Source organism: Ixodes scapularis, unplaced genomic scaffold, assembly GCF_016920785.2.
Source record: "Ixodes scapularis isolate PalLabHiFi unplaced genomic scaffold, ASM1692078v2 PGA_scaffold13__105_contigs__length_92229423, whole genome shotgun sequence".
In the NCBI taxonomy this organism is placed as follows: domain Eukaryota; kingdom Metazoa; phylum Arthropoda; class Arachnida; order Ixodida; family Ixodidae; genus Ixodes; species Ixodes scapularis.
Window position 1 is genome coordinate 67,224,616 of NW_024609839.1, and position 21,752 is coordinate 67,246,367.

At 44.6% G+C, this 21,752-nt stretch overlaps 1 protein-coding gene across 2 annotated transcripts in view; it reads right to left on the reverse strand.

The window, feature by feature from the left end:
- Positions 1–496: 496 nt before the first annotated feature.
- Positions 497–21,752, reverse strand: part of LOC8041612 (sodium- and chloride-dependent glycine transporter 1) — a 98,324-nt gene continuing 77,068 nt past the window's right edge. For both annotated transcript variants that reach the window (XM_040213801.3, XM_040502213.2), the window contains exons 3-15: positions 18,553–18,684; positions 16,884–17,027; positions 15,744–15,900; positions 15,338–15,470; positions 12,032–12,166; positions 10,516–10,619; positions 10,247–10,371; positions 8,972–9,084; positions 8,737–8,868; positions 8,215–8,314; positions 7,981–8,087; positions 7,148–7,315; positions 497–5,064 (exon numbers count right to left, since the gene is read on the reverse strand). In XM_040213801.3, the coding sequence (XP_040069735.2) occupies positions 4,807–5,064; positions 7,148–7,315; positions 7,981–8,087; positions 8,215–8,314; positions 8,737–8,868; positions 8,972–9,084; positions 10,247–10,371; positions 10,516–10,619; positions 12,032–12,166; positions 15,338–15,470; positions 15,744–15,900; positions 16,884–17,027; positions 18,553–18,684 (1,808 nt within the window). In that variant the 3' untranslated portion in view covers positions 497–4,806. The remainder of the gene's footprint in view (positions 5,065–7,147; positions 7,316–7,980; positions 8,088–8,214; positions 8,315–8,736; positions 8,869–8,971; positions 9,085–10,246; positions 10,372–10,515; positions 10,620–12,031; positions 12,167–15,337; positions 15,471–15,743; positions 15,901–16,883; positions 17,028–18,552; positions 18,685–21,752) is intronic.

A 21,752-nucleotide genomic window follows, 5' to 3' on the forward strand; every position in this document is an offset into this window, starting at 1 on the left:
TCAAACTACATATTTTTTGTTCTATTCTTGCTATGTCGTCAGCCGCGCAATGTACAACTTTGCTTGAAACTTGACGCTGTACCGCCCACAAAAAGAAAACAAGGGCAAGTCATTTTAAATCTATAATATTTTTTTTTCACGTTATGATTTAAACCTTATAACTATAATGAATGACAATCTTTAGGAATGTAAAAGTGCTTTACCAGTGCATACAACACTGCTGTCTTCTGAGATGAACAAACGCGCACCAAATAGTAGACAGGCATTTTCCATGCCATTTCAAGCTATATGAACCCAGCCGATTAACCGGTTAAAGAAATTACTGGCGACTGAAACATTAATTGATTAATTGGACGGTTAATCGATCAATTGCCCAGCTCTAAATTGGTTGTTTTTTATTTGAAACAAATTGTTTTTCCTAATTAAAGATTAATTTCCATCAATTAAAGTCTCGTGATCGTATTAATTCGGCGCCGAAATGCACAAGAAGACAGAGTTCAATTCACATGTTTATTGTAACCAGAAAAAAAAAATCTTAGATTTTCTCTTCAGGCATATAGTAACACAAAACGCGCTAAGAAAAGAAACATGCAATGATGAAATATTTAGAACTATATACAGGATGTGCTACTCTTCACCTCTTCTTTTGAGCAACCACTTTTTAGTTAATACGCCAGTGCCTTGCTGGGCGCTCGTACCATAGGCTCAGCGATTTTACATTTTGAGAAAGGTGTCAGTTTCATTTTGATACACGTCATGAACAGTTAATCTGACGAATATGTTTCTGTGCACATTAATTTTAAATGTCGCAACTGCGGTATGGTGTTTGCACTTTTATTACGTCACAGTTCGAGCAGCCGCCGGTTTTGCTCTTCTTGATTGAGACTTGTAGATGTTTAAGGATTGTGGTGGAATGTTTCCAATGTATCACATTGGTCAATAGTCCAATACAATCCTTTGCTTACACGAAAGAGATTTTTAGATCCTTAAATATTGACAACTTTATCCATCAATGTTTCCTTTTTTATATCAAACACTGGCTGGCAATACATAAGAGCTAGCTTACAGATAAATTATTTCTATTCGTAACTTACACCGAGATTCTATCAGCTTCAGGAACGTCAATTTAGTTATTTCTTTTTTTCATTTGAACATGGAAAGAACAACATTTTACAAAATCTGGTGCTGCTGCATTTGCTTAAACAAAAAACTAGAGACTTATAATCCAATAAATGTGTTTCTGCAAGCATATGCAATGTTAATGTGAAAGTCTCAATTGAAATTGTATCAATCACGCAGAACCACGGGTGGCATTAGCGATCTCAATCAGTGCGCGACATTATAAAAAGCTACAGGCTTACAGAGCGTACCGAAAACATTGCAGTATGACATCGGGAAGTATCACTTCAACTCAACACCACCTTACGGTCCTTCCATCATATGGCCTTCTTGAAGTTTCCGATCAGAATGTTTTGAAATTAACAAATCAATTTGGCTCTAGAATGTACATACGTTACGTTTGTGTTATAATAATGACATGGACCAATCACGTTTAATATACTAACCACTCTGAAACGTCGCTTAACGCAATGACTAGCAACAATGAACTTGCAAACAAGAACATGGTCTATAAAGACATTGACCCCTACGAGTCCAGCCATACTTGGCATGATTCAAGCCCGTAGTTGGGAACAAACAGTGTCATACGCGACATGTCAACTTGTACACGCTAGTATATTTTTAAAAGTACCTTGTGGGCGTAAGCCCCAGCTCGGTATCAGTGCAGAGGGCACAGTATTAAGCTTGTGTAAATACATCGTCTCACATTTTCAAGAAACCAGCATTGATCAAGCTCACTCGAAATGTCATGGAACGAAATGCAAACACATTTTGAAAGGTGATCACTTTACAAAGTACAGGTGTAATGTCTGTTATAGTGACCTAAAAAAAAATGAAACAGCAAAACTAACTGTCACAATTGCTATTAGTTTGATTTTGTTTCTCTGCCAAGCTTCGGGTCAACACTCATTTGATTCTAAGTACTAATGCTGTCGACATAGAAAACGTGTTAGGTAAACATCTCGAAAAGCGCATTGCAATCGTTTCTCTATTAAAGAGTGGACTGGAAAGTGATGGAATTTGGACACGGGCACACTTCAAGACAACAATCTCAATTATTGAAGTTCATTTGATCTCAGTAAAAGTGACGAAGGGCATGTGTGGTATTCCCTTCCCTCACTCTACTCAACACACTATAGAACCTATGAATTCCAATTGCAAATTTCACATACTTTCTTGCCCTTTATGCTCTTACACCTTGCTAACAAAGCTGTCCTGTCAGTTTCCAAATTCTTCAAGGCACTCAAAATAAATACATCATTTTATACACTGGTGAACAGCGCTGGTGAACACCTCGCATCTGACCGTGCACAAATACTGTCTGCGCGTCAAGCACAGATATGCAATTTGCTTATGGATAAACAGAAAGTGTAAGTTGGTCACATGTTTATGTTCTGTGTATATAAGTCGCTGTTCTTACCTACGGTTATTGAGGCACTATACACGCTGCACATCTCCAATGAGTCGGCACCGGTGTTATACTTCCTTATTTCTCGCAAAATCGAAAGAACTCGCTGTGGCTGAGGCGCAAGAGAGAGAGAAAAAAAAATCAGGTTGTTACAAACTCACACGTTTCTTACAACTATAAACACGTCTCAAAACTCTGTGTTGCGCTAAGTATAATAGGTGCGACATTACATAAATATACAATTCATGTCGACCATGTCGTCATTACCATGGCATGAGACCGGCAACAGCACTATAGGAAGAGGCATTTCGCGTTAGCGTCAGAAATGTGCTGCGTCGTATATGATAAACTTAGTATCAATATAAAGATTCAGCTTGACTGTTGTCTTGGGGTCACCCTATCATCTGCTGCACGCAATGTATCCAATCAAAGATTTGCGAAACAGGTTGCATTTCCGCAGCACTGGGTCAAGCAAAGTGGCTTCGGGTCATTTGACAGCATCCGAGGCTTGACAGCACCGAGCGATGATCCCCAAAGCATATGCGCACCTCCCCAATAGCAGTCGCCGGAACAATGTTTGATGTTGGCACAATGACTATTGCTTCCAAGCAAGCTTATCACCGTTCAGAACCTTCGCCGTTTTCGGCACACAAAACTCTCCCTCGTCGCGAGGTGACGGAGAGCAGTTCTTCGGGAAAGGCGCCATTTGGCCAGCTTGTCTCATATGGTCCTTCTCAGAACAGCATGAGTCAGCGAAAACGTCTTCATGGGCACTCACTGCGGTCTGAATGGGATGACTATATACAAGCGTATCACTGTACATCTCTGGCAGGTCCGTCTGCCTTGCACTCCCAGAATCAAACGTGCTCGGTTCTGATATGGGTTTCTGGTCTAGGGTGCATCTGGAGAGGACATTTTCTGGCCTGGGCATAACTCAGTATATATCATATGCTGGCTCTGGGTTGCCCAGACCAACACACGGTGTCAATCCCGTTGGCTCAATGCCAGTCCGGTAAGTGACGATGTTCTAAAAAGAATGAAGAATGAAATGCGTGACATTCAACTCCTCTAAAACCTTTAGGGTCCTACAGAAAATGTACATCCGACACAAGTTTCCTTTTCACACAGAGCACCATCTTTGCAGGAGTATTGGCTGCAATACCCTAGAGTGTATCTTTTCTTGTTCCGCTCGCGTGCAGTCATTACACTAGTTTCTTCGGTGGCATATGTACATGTGCTCCTGCTCCAGTGAGCTGTAACTGCAGAGATGTCAAAAGTGTTGAACGTTGATCTCGACCAAGGTAAAATTTACCGCAACTAGTGCTGTCCTTGTGGAACCCATTAGCTAAGCGTAAGTGAGATGGCTGGTGATACAGACGCCATATTATCTCTTCTTGAACTCTAAATGTAAGACATGTTATGTACAAAAAGAAAAAAAGAGCAGCACAACTTGCTGGTATGGTGATTGCAACAAAATTATAAAGCTGGTCATAAAATATGCACCTCCCCTGGGCCATCGCTGTCCTTGAAGACACGTCTGTAAACTATTTCCCCATTGTGCTTTCGGCAAAATATGCGGTTGATTATAGTTCAGAACATTGCTGTGCAATATATGCCTGCTACATTATACTGACAAGGCATTATTAGAATCTCTGATAGTATCTAGATTCAAAGCCTTATCAAATCAATCATCTGGCTATCATCAACTATCGCACTAAAAATTTAAATGCTCTAACTGAAACTGACATCAATGGGGATTTCATTGCGCGAGTGTCGGGTATCCGAGATATCTCAGCAGCAATGACACGCACCTTTATGAGCACAAGATCTGCTGAAAACATCCCCTATGTGAAGGGAGACATATTTCACCTTCTCCTACTTTGGCCTGACATTACCTCTTTCACGATTAGACCAATCGATGTCGTCCTACACTGATGGCTGTCATTCTTATCTGGTCTCTAACTGTTTTGAACGTACGCCACGAGGTCTAAGAACAATGGCGTGGGGCCCCACAGTCTAGTCTCCATTGTACCTGAGCACTTGTAGTGGTTCTAGCCTTTCAACTTCAACAGGAACTGAGGAAGGAGTTCTTAAGACGACCTAAGAGTCTAAGCTGGCTACCCCAAATGGCCAGGCCGGCCGTACTCCTCCAAAGAAGGTGCTGCTGCGTCGATGGTGGGGGAGAAGGGGGCGTCTATGCGGCGGGCACGCAGGCCAAGACGCCCGGCCGAACATCCACAACAGCGTCCCACAGCTTGTGTCTATGCGAGAACAGGTCCTCATAGACCTGTCTCATATCGACTCTTGGGGATGTTGAGGTTGATGCCGGACTCGGACTCGGAGTCGCCGTTTTCGGTCTTGGAGTGGTTGTAGTAGACGGGGTAGTCGTTGTCGTCGTCGCCATCGCCGTCTTGGTTGTAGTTAGGCAGGGCGAGCGGGACCTGGGAATCAGTGTGCTTGGGGCTGTGGGTCTCGATGCGGTGGATCTGGAGCTTGGGTCCCCAGTCGGCCGTGGGCTGGCTCAGCGTGCGGATGCGCTGTTGTGAAAAAAATAGCACCTGGCTTAGACATTCAGTCAAATGCAGTGAGGGTGCGATGGCACTTGATAGGGCTTCGAACTAGCAGCACTTGCCATCGGAATTATACGCAATGTGACACGCGGTGGAGGAATGGGAACCTATAAAGGAATTCTCTTCATCCACGCACTTATTTTGGGGTACTGCATCATTTTCTCGGAAATGCCGCCAAACATACAGTCTGACCGTGAAATGCCTCTGCGCCTACTAGGTTACCGTACTAACATGCAGTTCCTACCTACCCAATTGCCCAGCCCTTCTTTCTACACACAACCCGGGGGAGGGGGGAGGGGGGCATATTGCTTGTGCGCGCTTTGACGTCAAACCAAGGCAGAGCGTTTCAGCCATGGGAGAGCGTAAAACCACGATGATAGTATCAGGAATGATACTTTTCTACACTTTGAAGCTGACACTCCCTCATATGGTCTTGCCTACCACGGTCAGACCGACACGAGCAAGGAAGAAGCATGGAGGGTTCTCATATAAAGCTATAGCTTTAAATCGAAACACGATTCTTTGAGGTTTGAACTATCGACACGACAGTCAATCGCTTTCCGAATCTCCCATGAAGCACTGGTGCATATTCAATAGAACAGTTGAATGACCGTGCTATCGGTTATTTTGCCTTCAAGCAACCACCAAGTTAAAACCCCATAAACATCATATCCAAGATTATGAGAAGAAGATGAACAGGTTACCATCATTGAGTTCCGTGCTGTCTAATTTCTAGTGAATAGGATCCAATAATTTAAGAGACGATTATGGCTCTGCAGCTCTTGGATTTTGCTCTAGTGAAAAAAAAAAAAAAATTGGCAAGTGAATTTGGGCCGACTTGAACTGGCGTCCTCTGTCTGTGGTGACTGTTGAAGGGACACCAAAACGGCTGACCCAGTTGAAAACGAATGCTCGGGCTACCGTTTCCGCGGTGTTGTTTTCCGGAGGTATTACTTCCTGCCATCGGGTAAATCGGTCCACACAGGTCAGTAGGTAGGTAAAGCCACGTGAAAATGGAAGTGGGCCTACAATGTCCACGTGGACATTCTCGAAGCGAGCCGAAGGCAAAGGGAACTTTCCTAGTGGTGTTTGTGTGTGGCGCTGTATCTTTGATGTCTGGCAGGCCAGACAACAGCGCACCCAATCTCGGATGTCGGCATAGATCTTAGGCCATACGAAACGGGATGTAACTAATTTCTGTGTTGCTCGTATGCCAGGGTGACAAAGAAAGTGAAGAGGTGTATATACCGCAGGACGTAGCTCACGTGACGCCTACGAGCAGGTTTGCCGTTTGAAGTGTTGATTATCAATGTAACGTTATTGTCGGGAAAATTGACTTCCTTGAGCACGAGTGATGTGTCAGTCAGCCTCATGGGATGAAGTTCGTCGTCTTCTGCTTGAGCCGCGGCGAGTTCGGCGTAGGTGAAGTGCTCCTTCTCCGTGTTGATCGCATTGAGGTCTAAGCGAGACAAGCTGTCTGCGACACTGTTGTCTTTTCCCTTTACGTGGCGGACGTCGGAAGTAAATTCCGCGATGAAGGAAAGATGTCGCAGCTCTCGTGGTGAATGGTTCTGGCTCGACGACTTCATTGCGTAGACCAGTTGAGTGTGGTCAGTGGCAATAAAGAACGCGCGGCCTTCTAGAAAGTCTGTGGTGTCTGACTGACTGAAGTGAATTTGAAGCGCATGAATATCATTTGAATCCAGTATGCAAATGGCATGACATATTTAGTGCAGAAAAGAATTTCGAAAAAAAATGAGAAATATACCGTAGTATTCTGTCTTTCCTCTTTGTGATACGAACATAGCATATAAAAGCAGCCAGGACAATATCTTACTTTCGATACTTATCAAAACAGACAGAATGAGGAAAACAGCACACTCGGACGAGGACACAAAAAAGCAACATATAAAACGCACGCAGGCGCCCAGCTAACTATCCTACTTCAATCAAGCACCTTCCTGAACCCTGTTTTAGACCGCACTGACGAAAACGGCATAACTGCAAGATGTCAAATCCTTCCAATCTTTAAGGCCAAATTCGTGCTCACCGTTATGAGGGAGCCCCTAGCGTGGTAAATCTTGAAGATGGCCACAGCCGGAATGGCGCTGACTGACGTGAAGGAGAGCAGGTAGCCAACCGCAGTGGCCCAGGACGGGTATACGTAGTCGCCATACTTCGTCACGGGCATGCTGATCCACGAGAACACCAGGATAAACTGCGGAGAGAGTGGAGATGCACTGATTACTCTGAGTTAAGTGGTTCAGTTAGACTTTATATTTGATTAAAGACATGCAAAACGATGTATTGGCTGAAATTTAGGTGGTATTTTGCGAAGTAAAAGCCGACGTACAAACTTATTGTTTTTGAATGGTTGAGCATGTTGTTGAAAACTGACGAAAACGAGACAGGGATCTAGAGGCACTGCACACGGCACGGTCTTTTCCCTGTCATATGTATAGTCTTCTATGTCCCTACTACGTTTCGTAAGCTTATTCCCGTTGAATAAATAAGCATAATTGCCTCCTTTCCTCATAGTCGCGTATACTTAAGGTTGTCAACTAAAACGGGCTACACGTGGAGGACGGATCTTTGTTCTCTACATTCAGGTGGGGGATAGCTAATCTTGCATAGCCCCTAACGGAAAAGACATCGCATTCTACACACTCTATACACCACAAATGGTTAAGTAAGTGGTGATATGACTTTTGCGCTTTCTGGGTGTCGATGTAGCAGCCCACAGCTACTGCGATTTCCTTTAGCATGTTCATAAATGATACTTAAAAATGAAAATATTTTGAGATTGCTAAGCTTGGCTCAAATGTTTGCTTACTCAGCATCAGAAAAGGTTTTTTTTAGTAACTGCAAGGTTAGTGGCCTCACCATGATCATTGTAGGCACCAGGAACTTCCAGACAAACCTCCAATAGCGCCTTGGGAAAGGATAGTGGTTCAGCATCACTTTGATGTCTTCCATGAATCGGTCAATGCCTGTCAGAAGACAAAGAGGGATCTTTAACCACAAAGGACACTGAGCATGGTGAGAAATTATACTGGGGTAACTTATTTTATGTGCTACTACCATAATGCGCCATGATAAGAAAAAGTTTAAACCTACCATAGACCCACGCGATGACGATTATTTCCACCAGTCCGATCATCAGAGCAGAGAAGCTTGCGCAGTAGTCATCCATCAACTGAAGAACGTACATGCCTCCCTGAAAAATGTGAACAAAATGGCAAGGCAAACAGTTGAGATTCTCTGAAGAAGAACCAAATGATGAGTTCATTAAGTGAAACTTGTAAGTGAACAGGTCGAATGAAGTATTTTTTGTCATAGTATGCAATGGAGAATTCTCTCAACCAAGGTGAACTTAGAGACTTGGCTGATGCTTTTGCTTGAATCAGTTGGGAACCTGTTATAACTTTAACGCTAGTGTAATGAGTGAATCGGCACAAAAGCAATTGTATTAATTCTTGTAGGAGCATAGAGCAATGTGCATTCCCGTGTAGCTGTAACCATAGTTGCACTTCAAAAAAAGCAAATTTGGTATTTTGGAACTACGGTCTTCAAAGCATCTGCTACTTTGCGGCAGCATTGCAAGAAAAAAGAACAGTAGTAGCTGTAGCAAGCACTCACATTTGTGCAAATTATCAAGCCTGCCAAGTAAAGAAAAATGCAGCAGACGAGAAGCACTAGTGGTTTTCGGTGTTGAAGCTTCTCCGGGAAGGTATCGACGATCGTGGTCACAACGGTCTCAATCAGAGTGAACTGCAGAAAGAGAAGACACATTTTAATGTAAGTTCATATAACATAAGATGTACCAGGCAATATTCCCAGTATGCAGTTGCTCTGTCAACAGAAAAGGCTGTACCTGTGTTCCCATCCCAAGCGTCATCAGCATGAAGAAGAAAAGGAATGCCCACAGAGGTGGCAGGGGCAGGTGGGTGACTGCTTCTGGGTAGGCTACGAAGGCAAGACCAGGACCTGGGGACAAAGCATGGAATATTCTTTTGTTCACAATGTCTTCATTCTCTATGACTATGTCTCATTCTTCACCAGGAGGTAACAAAAACCCTTGTCTCTGCAAGCACACAGCAACAATGTCCCGGATGAGTCAGCACATCACCTGAAGTAACAGACTCGATCCCTGGCACCTTCACACTCCTGAAAATTCTATTAGTCTTACTTACCTTCGCTTGCATGGTGTCACAATTCTCCCACAGAATAACACTCAAATCAGTACGACTTCAAGGCACCAATCAACCACTAGACATACCGAGGTAGAGCATCGATTTAATGCTTTCAGGCCACATACACAAGCAGTTGGAACATGACAAATACAAGCACATATCCTGGTGGGCACCAAACACGACGGTCTGGAATGGAAGGCTCTTTAATGTCCTTCACCGGAAGTACATGAGCATGACATGCCCAGTGACACTTCTGAAAGGTCCACAGCGGACTCGATGATAATTGTGTCAGAGTTTGGAGAACCGTCGTCATCCTCTTGTCATCTTCGCCTTCACCTCTTTCCGTGCACACTTGTCTCCGATCCTCATTCCCAGCCAGAGACTTACCTCTTCTTGCGGCCTTTCCAACAACTTGGAATAAAGTGCAAACTCTTTCTTTGGAGACGTCACAGACAGTCGCTTCGGCACCACTGATCCCAGAGTTTTTCAAAAAGGCTCTGGTGTCCCAGATAAGGCTAGTTCAACGAGTGACTAGCTGTTTTGCCCCAAAATAGGGCCATCTGTATAGCACATGTACAAGACCATTTAAACGTAGCTATCAAGGTAGGAGAATCACCCCGCTGCCTTTACAATGATGCAAAACTGCACAAGCTTCTGCAGTGTGTTAATTTTCCATACTAGGATAGTGGTGCGCTCCAAGATAGGCCGCCGGGACCTGCGGCGCCCCGACTGTTGAGTGCAGTTCCAAAGAAAATAGAGCTTCACACTATGGCAGCGTTTGCCAGTAAAGCTCCAGAGGGCAAGACTCGCAAGTGTGTTGCAAACATGGCAACGAGCGCCACCAGGACATCTTGCCACGTCCACTCCGGCGCAAGCGCCGAGACAGCACAGTGTATGAGGCACGTGCAACTGGTTTGCAGCGCCTCTGGGTGTGTTTTTTGTTTGTTTGCAATTACCTTGAGCAGCGACTTGTGAAACATCCACACCAAGCTTGTTTGCCATGAAACCCACTATGCTAAAAATGACAAAGCCGGCGAAGAAGCTCGTGCCGCAGTTTCCGAAGCAGATGAAGAGTGTGTCCCTGCGAGCAGAAAACGTGGGAAAAAGAGGAGGACGACACACCGTTAGCGTGACTCAGAGCCGAGTGCGTCCTTGTGCAACAAGCGTAGCCGGTGCATGTGCGTGTAAATGGTCGAGAAATTAATTTTTCCGGAGGAGAACTCACCTGTAGCAGTTGTTATGGAAACGGTTGTAACTTGCTAAGGTAATAAGGCCTCCCCAGCATGGAGACAAGGAAAAGAAGATCTGCATTGCTGCGTCGCCCCAGACCTGAGACAGTGGCAGGGAAAAAAGTCTATGCAGTCGTAACATGGTAGCCTTGCTTGCAAGAGAGATTCCCAGCATTGGGATTGGGCTAGAAGCGATGGCACGCTCGTTTCTTTACGAGGTATGTAGTCATTGTATTTCTCTTTTCTATGTTCTGTTTCTTGTCATGAATTTGCTTCTATTCATCAAGTGCTGCTGTGAGAAATGCGATGCTGGCTCCACCTATTGTAGTGAATAGCAAATTAGGACTCTGAAACTATGCTGAAATTGTTTTATGCTTCCAAAAATTAGGTTGATGCACAAACAAGAAGCTAATACTCATCAGACCTTGTATATCGTTTTTGTTATTATTCCGACATACTAATTTTATGCAGTTATTTACCTTTGATATGCAAATGTTTGGCATACATGTGATCCACATGTCCTATGGCTGCTAGTGTGTTGCTTAGCCGTTGTTCTTCTTCAAGTGCAACAGCAGCTTTTAGCACAACTCTTTAGTACAATTTTGAAGGTTCTCGGAGAAGCCACAGAGCATGACTTCATAAGTCTTTAATGACAAAAGCCGGAACAAAGTCTCTGCATAGAATCATGGTCGGTTGTTTCACCTTAGATTGGAAAAGCTTTTGTTCTTTTCTGAATTGTTTGTCACATCCATGCCCAGCATGAGCTGCAACAGACACTGATATCTACTGATTTAGCTGCCAAACAAAGTTTATTAGATTCCTCCAGCTTTCCTTGAAAGATGTCACTGAATAAATTTGTAGTACTTCGGGATTAGTTTCTGAAAACTAGGCACATCAAACTGCAAGTTGGGTCGCAGGCCTTCAGTTAAGGATTCCAATTCAAGACGAGATACAAATCATAAGGATTACAAAGCTTACGGGAGACCATCAGTGCCATAGCGGTGACCAGAACTTAATCATTAGGTCACAGTATCACCTTACAGTTCAATCTGAAAAGACCTTTGATGCACTGATCAGCTCACAGTAATCGTGCCATTGCAATTCCAAGCTGTCTTTGCAAAGCAAGGAAGAAAGAGGTAAATGCTAAACTTGTTTTTCCATGAGTTTTTCCTTACTACGGGATCAGTTTACTATAGAAATTAGGAACTGTAATAATCTAGAAAAGTAGAGACAGGGCGGCAATATGATCTGACCCAGTTTAGTGCAAGCTAAAAAGAGTAAAATGCCACATAGAATGCCTCTGGCGTGCCAAGCTATGAAACCAAGTGTGAAAATGTGGCAGTCCATTCAAACCACACCTTTAACGGTTTAACATACTCGGGTCTTTGCGTGGCTTTCGCGCCCAGCCACTGGGACAGTTCATAACGCCGCACTTCGTAGTTATGGAAAGTGCTGTGGAAGTGTTAGGAAAAGTTAAGAATGGCTTCTCTCCTCGAGAGATAATTCGCCTACCCGTGCTTCAAGGAGTCGGTGCCATTGTGGCGTCAGGTAGAACATGATGCCGTCGTAGGAGCCTTCTAAGGTGCAGCTTCGGACGAGCAGGATCACGAGTACGACGTACGGAAACAGGGCTGTGAAGTAGACCACCTGGAATGGAACATGTTGGGAATGCTTAGTCTACGCCCCTTTCTCCATCTCTACCCTCTTTGCCTTGAACTCTCGAACTGGGTTCCAGGAACTCAGAAGTTTTCCAAGGTACCTTCAAGGGTTCCTCTCAAGCTCCCAAATCTGATTGGTCATTCCTGGACCCGAGTAAAGCTTTTTTTTTGTTCAGTTTAAGCACTTTTTTTTCAAGATTTTCGTCTAAGGAATTCACTCATGCATCACGATGTGCCAAGCACTTCTGAGTATGTGTGTTATTGTTCACAAGGTCTGTGGGCTTCTCAACTATTTTACAGTCTTTACAGCATCGACGCTCAGCCTAGATGGAGTTCTTCAGCTGTCAGTCAAGCAAGATGGGCGTTTTTAGAGATTGGGAAGTTGGAGGACCCCTGCCCTAGATCAAACACTCGCTATTGAAAAACGACACCCGTGGTTCGGCTTTTCTTTTTTTTTTTTCCTTATTAATAAGTTAGCATTAGAACCTAAATGACCGCCAAAAGCTGTCGGCCACCGTCCGTGGACAAAGGAGTGCAAAGGGATGCGCGCCGCGTAGAGAGGAGGAGAGTAGTAAGAATAAAGGCGAGAGGAAGGAGACGTCATAGGTGAAGGCCAGTGCGTGCACGGATGCTGGGGTGATTCTAAACTTGCAGGTGTTTGGAGCGCGTATGCCTTGGTTTGTGCTACAAAATGGAGTGTAAAACAAGTACTAGCACTGGTCCAAGTAGACGGGAAAAAATTGAAGGAAGATCAACTGGTGGATCTTTAGGAATGCGTTGGCATGACCTTCAGGAAACGCCACACTCGTCCTTCAATGGGAAACGCTAACACTGACCCCATAACGAAGCCAAAAAGAGGCGGAAAAAATAGAGGAAGCAAAAGAGAAAGCCATAGCAGAAAAGTGATTAGGTTAGCGTTAGCGGTTCCCAAAAAGGGACGTGTGTGGAGTTTCCCTGGGGTCATGCTAACGCATTCCCCAAGGATCCACAAATAGAGTTTTCTTTAATTGTATAGTGGGTCAATCATTGCGACCGACTAAATGCAGGAAACATCCTTCGATCTTGATCTGCGCTGCATTCAGGGCATGAGAAACATCGCATCCAGTGTCGCAGCGCACGTCACATCTTTGTGTAAATCCGTCATTGCTGTCCTGTCAATAATCAGGGTTCTGCGGCAGGTCTAGGCGGTCAGCTCTCTTCGTCGGCTAAAGGAAAGTGGCTGAACCTGCCGTGGTGATAAGCACCTAGCTCCAAATATGACGTCCTTTAAGGAATGTAAAACATTTTGAGACACAGCTCAGTGAAACTTTCATAGTATGTAGTATATTGTCTACAGATGTTGAAAACTGGTCAGATTTCGTCTCCTATTTGCTCCTTCTCGCGTAAGTTGAAACATGGTGGCGAAAGTCTAAAAATAGTCCCCAACCACTTCCGGTTCTCAACTAGACGGCGAGTTTCCCAGTATATGCGAGGTCAAATATATACTCCATCATCTGGAAATGGCCACTTATAGCACTGTCAGACGTAATTCCCTCTTATAATTAAAAAAAATTATGAGTAAAAATTTAAAAAATATACGTGAACCGGAAGTGTGCTGGAGCTGCCCAATAGATGGCACCACTGAGATTGTTACGAAATAAAAAAGTGTGAATAGCGGCATAAAATTTTCGGAAAATGATTTCAAGGTTTGTGCAACCATGTGCCTATAATAGCTTTCCTGCAGGATACAGGTAGTTAGTAGGAAAGGCGCTCTTGTCAAGGGGTCATAGCTTGACTACGCTACATCAGTTGTGGTTTTCTTGACTTTAAAGGAGCTGTGCAGCAATTTCAGTGCATTGCTTGAATAATTTGGGAGTTAATGCCTCGACCTTTCTGAAGTAAAGAACAAAAACAAAAACGCTTTTGCCCCCACGTTCTAGTTTTTACTTTAAAAATGGACAAAGATTGAGGTTTTCGGCACCTCTCAACTCCTTCACCAGCTTACGAGTGACGTGTGCTGTGACGTCAATGGGGGCCGCGCGGGGTTCCGGTGAAACTCTCTCTCTAAAGCCGTGAGTGAGCAGCGAGAACTCAACCGCTCGCGACCGCGTGACCACGTGCTGGCGCAGCGCGAACAATATGGTGAAAGGAGGAAAGTCTCATCCGGGTCCGGCCACCCCCGTCCGGCTCTGCCCCCTTTCCTCTCCGGCTTCTGGTGGCTGTTCGCGGTAGCAGAAAGAGCTGACGGTTTTGTGGACCCAGGATAGATGGCGCCATTAAAACTCCCTATAATAAAAGTTTTTTCCATGGTACCAGGTTTTTGACGCACTTATATTTATGTTGGAACGACAAGATTTATAGAAAAGTTACCTTTTATGAAGCAGATATTTGCGCAACTTCCAACTTTCTACAAGACCCCCATTGACGTCATGCCGCGTGGTTCTCGTGGCTGCCGCTCGCGGCTGCAGGTCTGGGGAATATTCTAATTTTTGCCTCGCGATTACATGGCGGAGTCGAAACATTTTGAAGGAAGGAGGTATGTTTTCTGTCCTTTGTGACAAGATAAACAATGTCAAAAGTAGAAGATGCCATTCTTTAAACCTTAAAATTGTTATGCAGCTCCTTAATAATGTATGTATTTCTCACGCAAGTATTGTGGTTTTAATGTAAAAAATAGCATGCCCACCAATTCTTTTTGCTCGATGCTACATGAATAATTATTGGTATTATATGACAATTTAAGAAAACGCTGCCTAAATTTTTTTCAACAGCTTCATACATCTTAAAATTTAGCAGGAGAGTCTATACAGCAGGAAATCGTCATTAAAATGCTCATGCATCTGGTTTTCTGCAATGGATTTAAATGTCAATTGATGTATCAGTGAAAGCAGTCCATAAAGGATAAGACAGGTAAATCTTTCATACAAAATTCGGCACCCGCTTTGCGACAATAAACACAGCATTCAATATGCTGAAAATTCCCCGCGTGTTACAGTTTCATCTGACAACTATCGGTGCCTCGTCATTTGTCAGGCTTTACCAGGAAGCTAATTCGCTGGCCACTTTTATAAAGATTTAATGGGCTGTACACAAGTTAATATGGTATTTCTGAAGTGTTAGCAGGGTGTCACATATTTTTTAACGTAAGAAGTGTTTCTTTTCCGAACCAAGCCAAACTCACCTTGCCCATTGTCTTCACCCCCCTGGACAGGCAGAAGAAAACAATGACCCAGCATGCCAGCAGACACAGTGCCAGTTGCCACCGCAGGCCTCCGAGATCATGGATGCCTTCAGTCAGGTCGAGGACAAAGTTGCTGCACGAAACAGAAGTGAAAGTCCATTTAGAGAGAAACTTTATTAAAACCAGTCACGTCCGGGTGATTTCAAAGCACGATTGAGCAGGCGGCATTCGTATTTCTTAAGCCTAAACACCAGATATGATCGGTTCGTCTACGTGCGTTATTTATAATGGTAGTTTTCTTTCTATCTATGGGACACCACATTAATTTATGTTACACTATAACAGGGTCTTAGTTCACGACCATCCAGTAATTCTTAACATGCAAAATAGGAAAGAGAGAACTCACTGAAAATACTCGTCGCTCGCCATCTTGGTGTTGTCCGTGGAGTTGACCACGGAGTCCCATACGGACGGCTCGACCTCGTCCTTGATGACGCACGATCCGTTGGACAGGTGGACGCCTCCGTGAGCAGTGCAGTTCTTGGTGTCAAACTTTCTGCATGCTGTAGGTGGTCAGCGAACTCAGTAAACTTGCAGGGCCCGATACCTTTCCAGAAACATTCTGCCCTCTGTGGTTGAAGGTGGGAGCACACCGGGCATAAAATGCTTTCTTCATCTCTTCAAACATCTAGAATGAGCTATAGGTGTCTTGGACTAGTGAAGATGTCTAGAAATGTGCCCAGGAGACATGTTTTCTAAACGTCTAGAACGTATTTTTACCTAGATGCATCCAAAGATATCCAATCCAGTAAACTCCAAGACGTTCCGCAGACATCTTAGCTGGACATTCTTAGGCGTCATGAAGCGTCTTGTAACCACCGTGTAGCTCAACGAATGCGCTCGTTTTGGGGTTAAAAAATGCTTTGTAAGATGTAGATGTATCAAAGACAGCTGGTTTTTATGTGTCTAAATATTACTATTTAGAATCACAAAAAAGATGCATAAAACGGGTTCCGCTTGCACTCGAAAAGAACGAAATATTACCCAACTTCCGAAATACTTGATTCTACTATACTAATTTCAATACCACTCGGTAAGTTCTCCAAGTTGTGCTTCCTTATGTGCGTCAACTGAACACGAGGGTCGGTGGTTGATTGTGTTAACGCATTGCAGCTCGGAGCGCGTGGAGCGAAAGCTCACACTGCAGAACCTGGGATCCTGGGCTTACTCCACACACCCGCCCGTTTCGATCTGGATGGGCATCGTACCGGCGCGCGGTTGTGTATCACTCCCGCGGGTACATGTTAAAGGTCCCAGACTAGCAGCGGAGCTGCCATGGCTAAATTTCTCATCTACAGCTGAGACACCAGACGCCCATCGAGGCTGACTAACTTCCGGCTGTCGAAGCATGCGCGCAACGCGATTATAAACGGAACGCGGGGGATTTTCTTTATTATGGTTAAGTCCCCACTTTCTCTGATTGAGAACCTACGGCTTTTTTCTTGCAGTCTAACTATAAAAGTTAGCGAGCATTCTGAGGGCGTACCGTTGGTGTTCCACCAGTTGTCGCAGGAACTCCACGGTAACTGCGTCGTCAGGGACGACAGTAGGTAGAACATTGACCAGGCGAGGATCATGTTGTAGTAAACGCCGACCAGCGTTGTCATCATGAACATCGCGTAGCCGATACCTGCGAGGAAAATCGAGCATGTGTTAAGATACCGAATGTCTGTTTAAGGGACCAAACTTCACTGTTTCCGAACGGAGCTCAACCAGAGCCATTACATAAGCTACGCCTCAGAGTAATGACACTTTCACTATTTTGGTGCTCACAAATCGTTTTGCCAGTGATATGAAGCTTTATTTAAAGCTTTATCTGAAGTCGGACAAAACACTTTTGCGTCCTCCAGAAATGTTATAAACAGTTCGTGACAAAACGATATTGCCTGATCTTACTGACGCTGCATCTAAAACTCGGGAAGGCGCACTTTCGAATCGTAACGATCGCCAATTGCGCCAGCTCTGCACTGCGCACCAAGATGGCTGCGCCCACAACGCAGTCGGGGAGTGGCAAATTGACTGGCTCTAAGCTCGCTTTTCCTTCCTTTAACGAGCAGCAAACTACAAGTCGCGTACGACGTCTGATTTCACACAGATACAAAAAAAAATGAGAGTATATATGCTTCTAATGTTATTTTGACCAATCAGGGAAACAAAAATAGGCACCAAACATCATGTTAAGTGTCCGATGTTTACTTTGTCTATTTCTTGTGTCTCATATCTAGCTAATTTACAGCTGATGTGCTTGTGGACACCACGCGATGCAGGGGCTAGGATAATGTCAATAATTAGGCAAAAGTTATTATGCCTCATGTTTGAAGAAATGCAACAAGGACCTATGATGTGCACTATACCACTTTACCCTCCCTTGCTTTGATGTACCTCGGTTTGCTGCTTCGGGTAATTTTTCACCCACAGGTCGCACTTAGTGCAAAATATATACTTATAAACTTTTGTTTTTCTCTCAGCAAAATAACTTTTAAAAACCCTAATATATGGATTCCCAAATTGAATTCCTACGAGCCCAGGGGTTTCTCAAAGTACCCTTGGGACTTCCCCGAGCTGACAAATTTCCTCATTTGTCCCTGCCCCCCAAGTAAATTTTCTTCCACTTTATGCAGTATTTAAGAATGTTTGAGTCATCCACTGAGGTATACCTACGTGCCCAGTGCTCACCAAGTACATACATTATTATTTACAAGGTCTGCCGACCTCTGCACTGCTTTCATGCAGCAATACAAAACCGGTTGGGCTTCCTCAGTTATCAGTCGAGAGCTTTGGGCATTCCTTAAGATTCCACAAGTTTGGAAACCCTTGCAAATAGAAAGAAGAATAAGAGGGGTCAAGCGAAGTGAGTGCACTGTAACCAGTGAGGCTGGTTCATTAACATTTGAATTTGAGTAGGATCGACCGCGTTGCGACCGCTTCCAACCGCTTACGACAAGAAAGCACACTGGAGCTACCTTTGAGGTAACCCTAGAACACTTGTCTCGTTATACGCAGGCCGAAAGTGTTTCCAGGGCTCCCTGATAGATGGCACCGGTCTGTTCTCTCGTCGCAAGCAGTTGCAACGGAGTCGATCACGCAAATGTGTGAGCAAATTAGTAAGCTCGGTGCATGCAGTGAAAGTCATCATGTCGGATGATTGAGCATACCTTGAAACAGGGGTGAGATCTTCCAGATCGTGATGGGGCCCTCGCTGGCGTACTGGCCAAACGACAGCTCCAGAAAAAAGAGTGGAAGACCAACGAAGAAGAGCATGATGCTGTACGGGATGAGGAACGCTCCTGCAGCAAACGAGGAAAGAGACCACTATTAAATTGGATGCCCTTGTGAGTTGACGAACACGACGGTACCAGGTGCCCAGATGTGCCTGTCTGGATTTTTAGGACTTGAGACTGCAAGAGGAAGAGGCTAGCTATTTACTTGTTGTGCTAAGGAATAATCTGTGGTTTATACACACACACACCCCCCTACACCCCCCCCCAACCCCCCCAACCCCCCCAAGTTGAGTTCAACATTTCCCAAATTTCTTACACAAAGTACAGAAGCCTATGGTAGACACCCATCTATACCCCTCTCATAAAATTTATAAAACCATTTTGGATCACAATCCTGGATAACCCCCTGGTAAGCTTAAAGTCGGTGTTTTTATCAGCGATCTTGAAGAGTCTACTAGTTTGCAGATCTGGCCATCTTCACACGTGTATGTACAAACTTGCAAGCTTTGGAATACAAGCGATGGGACAATTCCACAAAATTTGAAATGGTTTAGGAGAAAATTTACTTCAACAAAAAAATAATAGGGTACAAGTAGGTAACAAGCGTTTAAGCGATGAAAGTAGACGCCTTGTTGCGTTGTGGGTTACTGAAACATCTGCGACGGAAAACCCCAAATTTCAAACTTCAGAAATTGGTAACTGATTGAATCGCAAACACTATCTCATCAAGCCAGAAACATTTGGTCATTATTCCTGGAAGGTATTTATTTTAAATCAATTCATAAGCACACATCTTGTAATTACATGATGTTCAGAGTCAAAAAGCACTCAGGAAAAATTAATTTGACTACCTCTATAAGCTGTTGGAGTTACAAGAAAAAAACGTAAGTAGTAGATAAATAGTTTAGCATAGCCTGAATTGTAAAAAAGAAAAGATGGCACGGACACTTGCCAAAAAGTAAGCGGAAAATTCCAGAAATTAACTCCGAATTTTAGCACGCGTTCATGCAACGCAAGCCGCACATCGTCGATGCAAAACGTGATGGTGCCTGCGCTCTCGTAGTATGGGCTTCCCTGCGTCAAAACAAGGCTTGTGGCGAAGCCGCACGTTTTGTTACATTACTACACGGCGAAGCCGACCTCGGAGAGCTGAGGAAACCTATCTTCTGAATATCGCCAATACCGCATTAAACCCTTCAAATGACCACCTGCCCCTTTGCTAAGATAAAACGCCGCCGAAAGGATGGATGGACGAATGCATACGGCTAAACCCTTTTGATCAGGCGGCGGCTAGCGCCACCTAGTCAGGACACATTTCAAAGCATCATTAGTTAACGGTTACCTCAGCCACGTCCTCGATCTGTTGCAGGGTTCATATCAGCTTCTTTCAAATTAGCTGCATCGTCTGCACCGGTGCAGAAAAGTGTAGTGCAGCCTACTTTCGGTGTGTTTTTTTTAGATACGACCGTAAGTACACCGCCCTACAATTTTCTGCACCGGTGCAGGAAGTGCCGGTAAATCAAACGAAGCTATTGAGATGTACCATCAAAGGCGCAGTAGTTTGTAATACTCGCAATACGGCGGCTAGGCGGCGTCATTCCGGTCCCATGAAACCGCCATTCAGAAAATGCCATTGGCGATTACAGTAAAACTTTACGGCCTACTTTTACAGCCTCCCGTCTTCTTGGCGATGTGCGTAATGGATGTTTTATGCAATCAAGAATAATAAACAACCCTGTTTCTTTTGAAACGACTAGTGCTCTGGTCACTTGTCGGTAGCATATTACTCCGTGCCAAAGGCACTTAAAGCACGTTTCACATGTAGCAATTTTGCGCCTAGAGCGGCGCGATTCCAGCCGCCGCGGCGCTCTGGCCAGCCGCAGCGGCAGACTGGCGCGGTTCCCTAAGGTTGAAAAGTTTTCGCGGCGGCAGAGCGGCAGCATTTTCGCTGGCCATTCACAGCGCGGTGGAGAACCAGGTGACAAGAGGAGAAGCATGGCGGTAAAGCCTCGCAGAGGATGGCGTTTTCACGTTTTTTTCGCGTAGGGATCGTTTGAGAGATTGGGGAGGGAGATTGTCCTACCCTTCCTCAAAATCTTCTGCAAGGAATGTCTGAAATGTTCGGGCCTGCCTTAATTTGAAACCGATTCCCGCCCTCCCTGTTCTTACACCGCCGGCATTGGAACTGTGCTTGCAATGCCACTTTACCCTTTCCTCTTCCCTTTTCTGTCAAAACCTGTCTATATTGGCATCCTTGTAACTTTCGTGTTTAGAGTCTGAAAGTTAGTTGTACCGTCGTGTTTCGCTTCGTCACAAACGCATATGTCTATTTGGAGGACGGCCACATTTGTTGAAGTCGTTCCAACCGAGTTTTCAACCTCCACGACAACGAACTTTCAAGAATAAACGAACAAATAAAATCAATTTTTTTTGCGCTTTAAATGGTTAAGTTGCTTTAATAAAAGAGAATTAAGCAGTAAACTGAAATCAGACCACTAAACTTTTATCAAAACTTCATCAAGCAACATTGTGGTCGCCATTTCTCGGCCACGAGGAGTATGATCGGATGTAAGTTCTCGCCGAACGCTGATGCAGACCTCGTGTTCAATGCGTACTCAGAGTATACGCGATCAAGCGACAGCAGATTCGGATAATGAGTGCAGCGGCTACTCGACAGCATCCACTTTCGGAAAAGGGTCTATGGAGTGGATGTCGGTGTCCGTATGCAATCAATACGAAACTTCCATTCTTGAGGACCGAAGCCGGAAGAGGTGATAAAAAGCATCCGGGTGAACAACTCGAAGCGGAAGAGCACTGTCCACGCCCTCCCTCAAGGCACGCCTCAACTCGAGGAAGTTCGCGGGTTGCCCAAGGCCCCGCTTCCGGTGCCTTTGAAATGTCGCCACAACACGGTCATCCTCCTAAGCCTAACTTCCTGGTTATAGCACGCGCTACGAGCGCCCCGTAAAACTGGCCTTGATTCATTGAAGCGTTTCATCTCGAGTCAAATATCACTGCTCAAAAACGAAACTTTATGCAAAAGCGTGTAATTTCGGTCGCTGAAGCTTTTACGAACCACCAAACGTTGGACGGGAGATATCGGATGACGGAGGTGTTACGCCGTCAGGTATGGC